This window comes from Podarcis filfolensis (assembly GCF_964270895.1).
Source record: "Podarcis filfolensis genome assembly, chromosome: 2".
Lineage (NCBI taxonomy): Eukaryota > Metazoa > Chordata > Lepidosauria > Squamata > Lacertidae > Podarcis > Podarcis filfolensis.
Genome location: NC_139605.1, coordinates 51,028,247 through 51,038,564, shown reverse-complemented (window position 1 = coordinate 51,038,564; position 10,318 = coordinate 51,028,247). Strand labels below are relative to the sequence as shown.

The following is a 10,318-nucleotide window of genomic DNA, read 5'->3' as shown; positions in this document are numbered from 1 at the left end:
TGATCAGACCATAAAACTTAATTTTTTTCTCTATAATTACAAAAGCAGAAATGCTTTTGTCACTATACATCTTAGCAACTACACCCTTGTGTCCTCTTTGTCTACAGGATGAGGGAAATCCCAGTTAGGAGTGCCACACTTGTCTGCGAAACCAAAGTTGATATTTTATTAATGTTACAGGATTAAATTAATGAAATGATAGCATTATCACAATCTTATGATCAGCTGTGTTTCAGCAGAGGCGGCTTCATCAAACAAGTCTAGTTCCATAGAGCACCTGCATAACTTCATTTTCCTCTAAGCTTCAAGAAGCTGCTCAAGTCTATTCCTTCAGTGTTTAGAAATCTAAGGCACAGATCAAGGCAACACCCCGTTTAATCCAGTGCCTCTGAGGCTTATTGCTTGGAATCTCTACAGCAATCACATAGTTAGTAGAATGGCCCGTTGTGGACAGTGTCCCTAGCAAAGAAAATGAACAGTGTTAGACTGTAGTATACTGAAGAAGATAATATCTTTGTACCACTTACAGGCTGATGATCCTACGGCTGAAATGACATTTGCTACAGGAGTTTTTTTGTCTTTCAAACTGGCATGATTTCTGCAAAAGAAATCTCTGGAGATGGAAAAGTAGCTGAAAAAAATTATCATGGCTGGAGGGCAGAGCACTTTCTTCCTTGTTTGTTCTGCTTCCCCTTCCCTAACAAAGGTTTATGCAAACACCATGTAACAAGGGATTGTTTGTAATCCCCAGATTGGCTGAGATGGGGGAAGCTTTTAATCTTGCTAAAAGTAGTCAAAAATGCAAAGGGACATATCCAAAATTCTAACCTGATTTTCAGCATGAGAAAGCACCTGTCTCCCCTATTGATAGATTAGTTTAACAACATATTAAGAAAGGCTACAATAAACTCCCATCATCCCTGACCACTACTAAGCTAGGGATGATGGGAGTTGTAGTCCTACACCATCTGCGGACCTAAAGTTGAGAAAAGCTAGATTCATGAGAAGAATTTTTAATACTGTTCCTTTCCAAGTTTTGGCATCCTTAACCAACCTTTCCCTGAAAGGCTTACCTGCACGAGTTAATGTCTTGTAGATGGGACACAGATAGATGCCTTTGGTTGGAGGCTTGCGGTTAGGCACAGGAACTAGCCACAGGACTGCCATTTCTGTGTACAGCTCCTTTGGCCGTGACTCTGCAAGCTGAAAGAACATGGGGTCCCAGCGAGCCCCTTCCAGAAACAAGCCATGGATGTAACATCCTTCAGTAGGACGCTGAGTTAGTGCCTGCACAGGCTGACTCATCACCTAAATTGAGAGGGTGGGAAAGCAAGTTTTCACCAATCAATCAATAAATCAATCAATCAGGTAAAAGAAATGTGCCAGTTTGAAACAACAGAAAAAGAAGCCTGCCTGTGGGATTATATCAAAGGAGTTTGTATCTGAGCAGAATGATTGTGTCTAGTTGGGGATACCTGTGGCACCATTCACATAACATAAACTACCAAATTTTAAAAAGTAGGGGTGTTCTGTGGTAATTGGGAACCACTGCTGTAGTGGTTTAAATGTAATGGGGAACTAGGAACTACAGGTACCTTTCACTTGCAAAGCTGACACTTGGGTTTTCAGTAGGTAAAAGGTAAAAAAAATCACTTGCTGAGTTTTCGATACAACATGATCCACTGACCTTGAAGTCAAAAGAGATGGTGTCTATGGATATGATAGACTTTCTGGCAAAGTTCTGCAGTGTCCCTGTTAGAAAAGCCTGTGGGAAGAAGAAGCCGCTTATCCAGAACACAGGTGGGATCCCTTTTTCAATCCACCTTTGCAAGAAGTCAATGCGCAGCAGCAGGTCGTTCACCCAGGAGGCCAAGGGCTTCAAGGAGGGATAGGCCTGTGGGAAGAATGGCGTTGGAAGAAGGGGCTGTTAAGCATCTGTAAGTCCCAGTCCTTTGAATTGCTATGAGGCAAACATTTAACTCTACTTGGTCAGCCAGTAATCTATGGTGCTAAATTTCTACAATGTAAGCAAGAAAAAGTGTTTTTTAAGGTTTGGCTTCATCTGTACATCTGTGAAGTTTCAGTCTGGCTTGACGTTCCTTATGAAAAACTGACCAGTCATAGCAGCTAAGTAGAATAGAGGTGTTTCTCCCATTTTGCAAAACAACCTGCTGCACTGCTGCAACTACCAAAAACCATGCATAGCACTCAGTAGTACCTTACTATTCCACATCTCCGGGACAATATTGTTGTATAAACTGATGGACATCAGTTCCAGCTGGGATGACATCACCACTAGGCCTTTGAGAGCTTTCAGCAGATCTTTTAAACTCGCTGCAATGACTGCCAGCAGACGATTGTATCTGTGCAAAATCAAAGCAGGTATTCTTGTTAAAAAAAAAAAGCAAACTAATCCAATGCTGTGATTTCAATAACTTCCATGAGCGTATATGACTGTACTATTGTGTAAACTTGGGGATATCATGTTTAATTTACATGCCGGTTTTCAACAAAATTCTCAACATTATATCATATGCAGCTCTGTAAAGGCTGTTTACATTCATTTGCAGTGTAACTAGGTATTAATATGTCTGCAATAAGAATTGTGGGCAGGGGAGGGGGGTATTTGTTTCTTTCCACATTTCAATGTCAGAAAAATTATAAATAGTTCACTTTTCATAACCTTAAGCTGAAACACAAATTTATGTGCTGTGAGGGTAATGTAATTTGTCCTCAAATGCCCCAATAGGTGGAGAAAGGCAGCACCTGCCTCATTTACCTGCCTGCAGATCTACTGTACCCACTTGCTCTCCCTAGCAGTTGCTCCTCTACTAGTTTCAGTTTACTAAACTGTAAACTCTGAGAGGCACCTGCAGAGGAGTCCTGCAAAGAGCTGGGTTAAAGTAAGACTTATACCTGATCACTTCCTGTGCCAAAACAGTGTTCATGGACTCCTCATACAGTACAGGATATCTCAACATTACTCTCTGCAAGTCAATGGGCTGAGGCACTTTCTCCAATATATCTTTTGAGGTCTCCTCCACAATCTAGAAAATGGATGGAAAAGACGTGGAAGGAACAGTTTGTGGGCGGAGAACTTCAGAGTAGCTTATTTAAACTGGGTGAGAGAAGACTCGTGTCTAAGATGAAAATTAAATTGTTTCTACTCCGTAATTTGTTTCTGCTCTCACGTTACATATGCAATTTATACTGCAGTCAGGCTGTAAGGTCACCTAACCTTTAAGGTAGGTGCCTTTGCTCCCTTGAGATGTCTACTGTAAGACAGGTAGAGATCTTCACATAGCAAAGTAGTTCTGTAATGAGGACAATGCTATTCATTTTTTAAAAAAAATATTCTGACCCTTCGCAATTCAAATTCTATACAAAAAAGTGCTGAATTCTGTGATCTGTAGAAATTGTGCACATTAAGTGCTGCTGAATATTCTTTATTTTGCATAACATTCTGCATGATTTTTAGTCATGGCCAAGAGCTGTCACTGCCTACTAGAACTCTTATTCTACTTCCTTTCTGAGATTTCAGGAGACATTGCCCGAACACTTTTCAGGTTATCTTCTCAGCCATAAGGACAAGAAATGTTTTTGTTTTAAAATGAAAGGGAAGATTCTCAGGGAGCTGAACTGTGCCCATTGTGGCATTCTGAGCCATTTCTGTTCTGCCTCTTGGTATACAGGCAGCTCTTTCTATTAAAGAGTATTTCTGGGCGGGGGTATGCACTAAGTTCATATTCCATTAGGGTAGCAGGTTTACAGACCTCTTCCCTGCTCCGCCCTCCTGCTGTTGATGTCTTTGGCTGAAGTTGAATAATGGCCCCAAGTAGTGCAAAAGTCTCATTCTGAGCAAAGGTGATGTTAGCATTGTCATGCAATCCAAATATCTCAGGCATGTCATTGAGGGGAAGGCTCTTGATGTACTGGATGTATCCCTATGGGGGGGAAATCAACACGCAGAACAATGAGGAGGAATTTTTTTAAGAAAGACCAAAAGTAAACTGCTGAAAGATAGGGAGAAACGGTTCCAACAGTTATAAAAGAACACATTCTAATAAGATTGTTCACCTACCAAGTTGTGCTTATGAATTATTATGTGTTTGCCTGGTTAACCTGTCACTCAAGAGTTTCAACCAAAATTTGTATTTTGGAAGAACTGTTACAACCCCTGCAACAGCATCATGCATTTTGTTTCAGGAACAGACTCATCTGTGAGAGATCTTCCCAAATCTGATACAGACTCTTAGAAAAGTGGTTCACTTTTGAATCAACAAGGCACATACAGAACAACATGCTCAGACTAGTATAGTTTTAATTCTTTCTATAGTGCAGTGTGTTTGCCTACTAGTTTATGCAACTTACATTAAGGTCATAAGTGGTACTAATCTGTTTGTAGACACCAGATTCTGAGTAAGAAAACTCTGGATTGAGAACATCTGGGTTGTAGAAATCTTCCAAAATATTCATGATGCAGCGCCTGTCCCAGTCATCCGTCACCCGGCCTCCATAGTTAATCTCACCTGCTGTGTACTTCAAAACCTACAAAAGGACAAGGACATAGAAATGGCAGAGGAGGCTGTGGCTTGGGTACAAGAGGAAAACAATTTGGGGCACTTTGCCAGCCCTCTTTTTCCATGCCAGAAGCCACCTTGAAGAACTGAAACACTCTCCAGGGAGCTGGCTGTGCATGAGTGCAAGTGCCTTCTGTCATGCACAGGGATCCAAGTCTCCACCATCTACTTACACACGTCAAGAACTTTTTTCTCTGGTTGGTTCAGATACGGCATTAAAACAAGCACAAGCTTGGATTGGCTTGCCTCAACTACTCCAAACACATGGTGTCTGATGTTTTAATTTGTTGGAAGCCGCCCAGTGTGGCTGGGGCAACCCAGTCAGATGGGTGACATATAAATAAGACATCATCATCATTGTTGTTATTAATATTAGACAGGGAAATAAGGGTACACCATGCTGAATGCAAGAAATGGATTTACAGTTAACAAGCATGGTAGCAATGGATAAGAGGGTGCGGAAGGTTTGACAGTGGCTGGGAAGGCACGGCTAGATGGGCACGGTTTATTGTTGTTGTTGTTGTTGTTGACAAACACTGACTAGTGATGAAGGCTGTGCAAAGGCAGATTATTTGGACCAGTCCAAATGAACCCAGTTTAAATATTTTGAGTAATTTAAACTGTACACAATATTCAGGCCCACTGCTTGGAGACAGATAATCCTGTCGCATCAGAGCATGTGGCAAGAGAGGCCTTAAGTATGTTTTGCTGCAGCTGCTGTGCTGCAGCAAGTTATTCTACTGCTTCTCCAGAGAACTGAGGAGAAATGGTGAATATGTTCCGCCAAACGTGGAACTTCAGGCTATCTAGCAGTATTTCCAATAAGGCTAGAAGCACTATCTGACCCACTCCCCAAGTATTAGGTCACCTATATAATCCGTCTTCCTTGGAGGATTTTATTCCTTCACAGACATTTTCTCACACCCCTGATTTCACCCTTGGCATGCACCACTCTCCTCCTACCTTGTAAGGGATGTTTTCATATTCATCCAGAAACATCTTCAGCTGGCTGATGCAGATGCGCAGATCTCCGTCTGTGAACTCATAAGGAATGTTGAACCCCAGTGGCCCAAACTTCCTCCTTTCCAGTGCATTCCCATGGAAGAGGCAAAGTGAGAGGAGCAAGGATTTGAACTCCGTAAGCTGCAAGATGCAGAAATAATGAGGACATGCATTGAGAAAAGGGTCCTAAGTGTCACAGGATAAGATGCTGCTACAACATTTCCATTAACAGTTGCTTCTAATGAGCAATAAAGGCTCATACCCCCTTCCCCTAAATCTGGCTGTACACCACTGTAACGTGGTACCCTTTGTGCAAAGAGGCACAGTAGCAGTGGAGAGGAACAGGGACTGATTCAGAAGCTTATGGTAACCAATCCCTTGGTGGGAGAAAGCTAGGAATGAAGAAGTGCTGTCTGAAAACTTGGAAAATGGGACCTCTTACCTTGGTACAGGAGTTCAGAAAGTCATTGTTCAGGCTTAAGTAAGATTTCAGCAGATTAGCCTTTACTCCCCGTGGTGGCTCAATGGTCATCTTAGATCCGTTCTGGAGGATGGACACTGGAAACTTGTTACTAGGCAAACTGGTGAGCCAAAGTCTGAAGTCCCGGTGCACCTAGGCAATTGAAATATGAGCCATGTATAAAAAGAGTTCCGTTCTACTTTTTAGAAACAACTTTTCTACAGAAGAGTCTTTTCTCACTCCCATTAGAGAAGTGTTCGTCCATCACAAAGAGACCAGGAAATATATTTCTCATAGGAGGGAACAGTCAATGTTTCTCCTAAGATATCCTGCTTACTCCTGTGAGCTTTCAAAGACATCCTGCAATAAGAATGTGTAGGGAGAACATCGAGAGAAAGTGACACTTGCTGCGAGTTCCTTTACAGAAGCAAAAAAATGCTCACTGGAGATTCTATTTCATCTTATTATCTTGCTCCCATATGGAGCCTCAAGATTCTGCAACTAATCCCTACCTCCTCTACCTTTTTTGCCCAGCTTCTTGTTGGCAGCATAATCATGCTCTGCAAAGAAAGTAGAAAACTCTAGAAAGATCGCACCTAACTACTGCTGTCCCATCACCTTAACAATTTTTCTACAGATACCTATAAACATTTACATAAGGATCCAGGGAGAAACTTTATGGCTTCTGCTGAAAATGCACAGGGAAGCAAAAGCTGAAGTCCATCTGTGTGTCACCTTGTCAGGGTTGATGCCTTCAATGAGTCGTTCCAAAGAAGGCATCCAGCTTGGAGCCAGGTGGCAATTCTGGAAGAAGACCCACTTCCCACGCTCCATAGCACTGCGCATCATGGCTTCTGCGCGGGGACCCTAAGAAGCAACACAGAATTACACAGTTAGCCACAGGTCAGTCAGGGTGGCTGTACTGTGTCAGCGGGGAATTAGGGAAGTTAGAAAAACCAAGAAACTGAAAAAACTAAGAAAACCAGGTGGATGGACTAAAAGGGAGTTGGTAGGCACCACCAATCAGCTGATTGTCAGGGCTTGCATAACACTGTGCACTGAAACCCTGATGCCCATTGGGCCTTTTGTGTGCAGTGCTACACGAAAAAGGTCACCTGACAATGTGGCACCAGGTGATTGACAGGTGAGGTGGGGGATATAAGGATTTGGGATGCCAGTTGGATCTAGTTCCCCACCCCTGACTTAAGGGCGTGAAGGTCACTTAGAGCGTTGTAGGCTCTCAAAGTCCATGTCTGCCTGCAGGAGACACCCATACAAGATGTAAGAAGGAATACTGCAGGACAGCAAACATGATTAAGAGTTTCATGACACTAACAAATTTATTATGTCACCAGCTTTTGTGGATCAGAGTCCACAAGTGTCGTTACCCAGAATTCCTGAAAGCAGGAAAGTGCGTGAAAGAGGTTTGCAGTATTTTGTAGTGGGTGCTGGAAGAGCTGAATTCAGCTCCCCCCGGGTGAAACACTGCACTTAGACATGAAAACTCAGTGGTGGACTTGAACACATCCACTGCTCTTATACTTAGTTATCCACTCAAAGATAGTAATGGCAGGAATCTACTTCCAAAGTTCTTTGGAAAAGAGCTACAGAGCAATTAATGAGGATCAGCCATGTTTTAAGGGATGTGCAGCACTATAGCACTGGGAACTTACTTGTCCCTGTCCAAGAGAAATTGCAGATAGTTTCTTAGAAAACTTCATTTCTTCAGCAAATTTATAGAGATCAGCAGCTGGGTCTGTGCCGGGAGAGAGGACGAAGATAAGAGGGGTAGTAGCGGCAGATTCCTTAAACACCACAGAGAGGTTTGCAGTCTGAAATGGGAATAAAGGTGGAATTTTTCTATTAAGAACTGGTAGTGGACAATGGAGAAAATATTTGCTCAGAGGCAGTGCACAGCGTTTTATGCTTTGCTATCTAGTGTTGGGAATAAGGCCATGGCTAGATTTGAGAAAGAAGGCGGCAGGATGGGACAGTATGAGGTGATGGCTTTGCCAAACATCTATCTGCTCACCCCTGCTACCACCCACGCTCAACTGCTGGTAGCTACCTGAGGCTCAATGAAGGTCTGCCCCAAGTTAGCAGCCACAAAGTCCTGCATTGCATTGGTGACTTTGTCCCCTCGCAGGCAACGGAGGACCAGCAACTTCTGGAAGGCATCTAGCTTGGCGTCCCATAGGCCTGGCAGATGCTCCCTGCAAGAGAGGAAAGGGCTGTGTCAGGTTTTCACATTTCACATTGAAAATGTAACAGGCATAGGGCAAGACGACGGGCTTCTCAGAGTGGATTTCATGTGGCAACTATAATGGGATCAATCTTTGTGACAGATCACTTGATGGCTGTGCTCTAGCTCCACTGCAATATGCCTCCATACACCAGATTCTAGGAATCATAGGTAAGCAGAATGCTGTTACACTCCGGTCCTCCTCAGGAGTTTCCATAGCATCTGGTTGGCCACTGTGAGAACAGGATGCTGGACTAGCTGGGCCTTTGGCCTGAGCCAGCAGGGCGCTTCTGATGTTTTTAAGGGGCTGGCAAGGTCAGTAACACAGCTCTAGCCATTTTCTGGGCAGAATTACTATTGGCAAGCAGCGGGGGTGAGGGATGGGGAAGGGAGGGCAGAGCCAAACAAAAAACAGTACAGGACCTACAACCCTACTGGGAACTGAAGGGGAAACGTCACCTGTGAGGTTCTGCGCTATCAAAAATTGCTCGGAAACCATTCAGATTTGCCACAAAATCATCTGCAAAGCTGGAAAAATTGTGTAGGTTGGTCAAGGCCAAGATATCATTCCATGCTCTTTCGTATAACCATGCAGGAGCTGGATTATCCCGCATGGTCTTAACTGCACCACCTGAAATTAGGTATCGCCATTCATCCTGAATGTAAAAAAATCACAAATAATAGATAGGGAGAATTAGACTCTCTGCTTGTGAAATTTCCTTCCATGAACCATGGCCAGAAGTGCCAATGTATAGAGGTGTTCACCTCTCTGGCCCACAGATGGCAGGCTTGTCAAAATGTTTGCAGACTCTTGACAAGGGACCAGTCAGCATGATAAATTGTCGGGGCAACCATCACTTCCATAAGGTATGTTTGTGAGGACAGTTCTGCACTGGTCACAGGTTTAAGAACAAAGGTATGTAATACTGCTCCCTCTTCCCAGAAACATAACGTTCAGTGACACTACTTTAGTTTGTTAAGGATGCTAGGTTTTGTAGTTCTATAGTTCCCAGTATTTTTTTGGGGGGGGGGGAGGTCATGTGCTTTAAATGTGTGTTGGATGTGCCTTAGTGTATGGAATGGATTTGCCCCAGGAATATATGTCTGGAAGCACACCGTAGCAGTAGCTCTACAAGTTGCAACTGCTGTGGGGAACACAAACATTACATGGATGTTTTCTGCAGCAAACAGATGCTCCTCTGCTCAGGTAAAGGGAAGTGGGTGCTTGTCATTTCTCCTTTCCATCTGAAACAGCCTCCCACATCCCTTCCCAAGGGTCACTCAGCCACCTCACCCCTATAACAGATTTTCAGGGAGTTCATGGAGCTGCAGAGGGAAAGGGAAGGTGGAATGCCTCATTCCATGAATTCTGTTTCATTCACAGAAAGAAAGCTAGGATCAAGTCAGCAGGTAGTTGTCATACATGCATCTTTCTCTCTCTCTCTCTCTCACACACACACACACACACACACACCTGGCATAATCAGGTTTTCCAGATGCCTATATTCTGACACCTGCACATTGTGTGCCACCAATGAAACACAGGGTGGCGCCTTCAACCAATTTTAATAGGTGATGCTGCATTAAATCAATGGGCTATGCTTTAAGACATGTTTGTTGTACACTGCGTAGTTACATGCTTTGAAAAGCAGTCTCACAGCAGTTCATGATCGTACAGATACTTGCTTAAAAGGGTCCGAGGACGTAGTTTCACTGACCATGTCTATTTTGCCTTCATTCATCATGATCCGGATGCAGACCAGAAACGCAAACATGAGCTTGTGCTTCTCAAAGAGGCTCCGACACACATTGCTGTAGAGGCTGAAGGTGAGGTACTTATTGATATTTGCTATTCGCTTCTTTAGGGTGTCTGAAAATAAGAAATCACAAAATAACAATGCAGACAGCGAGTAGGAGGAAATGACCCACAATATTGCCATACGCTTTAGCACTGTGTTCATTATTCTAGAGGACTTAGGCCCGCACTAGTGAGCCAGAAAAACTTCTCATGCCTCCTGTCTGGCGCTGGCATAC

At 43.4% G+C, this 10,318-nt stretch overlaps 1 protein-coding gene across 5 annotated transcripts in view; it reads right to left on the bottom strand.

The window, feature by feature from the left end:
- The window catches only part of DNAH1 (dynein axonemal heavy chain 1), a 173,835-nt gene that overhangs the window by 47,744 nt on the left and 115,773 nt on the right, over positions 1 to 10,318 (bottom strand). For 3 of the 5 annotated variants that reach the window (XM_083603179.1, XM_083603180.1, XM_083603181.1), the window contains 14 exons: positions 10,003 to 10,154; positions 8,744 to 8,940; positions 8,111 to 8,255; positions 7,716 to 7,874; positions 6,778 to 6,909; positions 6,025 to 6,195; positions 5,544 to 5,723; positions 4,372 to 4,548; positions 3,774 to 3,944; positions 2,917 to 3,047; positions 2,219 to 2,363; positions 1,688 to 1,894; positions 1,074 to 1,308; positions 154 to 459 (listed from right to left, as the gene is read on the bottom strand). In XM_083603179.1, the coding sequence (XP_083459305.1) occupies positions 338 to 459; positions 1,074 to 1,308; positions 1,688 to 1,894; positions 2,219 to 2,363; positions 2,917 to 3,047; positions 3,774 to 3,944; positions 4,372 to 4,548; positions 5,544 to 5,723; positions 6,025 to 6,195; positions 6,778 to 6,909; positions 7,716 to 7,874; positions 8,111 to 8,255; positions 8,744 to 8,940; positions 10,003 to 10,154 (2,324 nt within the window). In that variant the 3' untranslated portion in view covers positions 154 to 337. Of the gene's footprint in view, positions 1 to 153; positions 460 to 1,073; positions 1,309 to 1,687; positions 1,895 to 2,218; positions 2,364 to 2,916; positions 3,048 to 3,773; positions 3,945 to 4,371; positions 4,549 to 5,543; positions 5,724 to 6,024; positions 6,196 to 6,777; positions 6,910 to 7,715; positions 7,875 to 8,110; positions 8,256 to 8,719; positions 8,941 to 10,002; positions 10,155 to 10,318 lie in introns of those variants that run through there. The other 2 variants (XR_014545436.1, XM_083603182.1) reach the window with 2 other exon arrangements.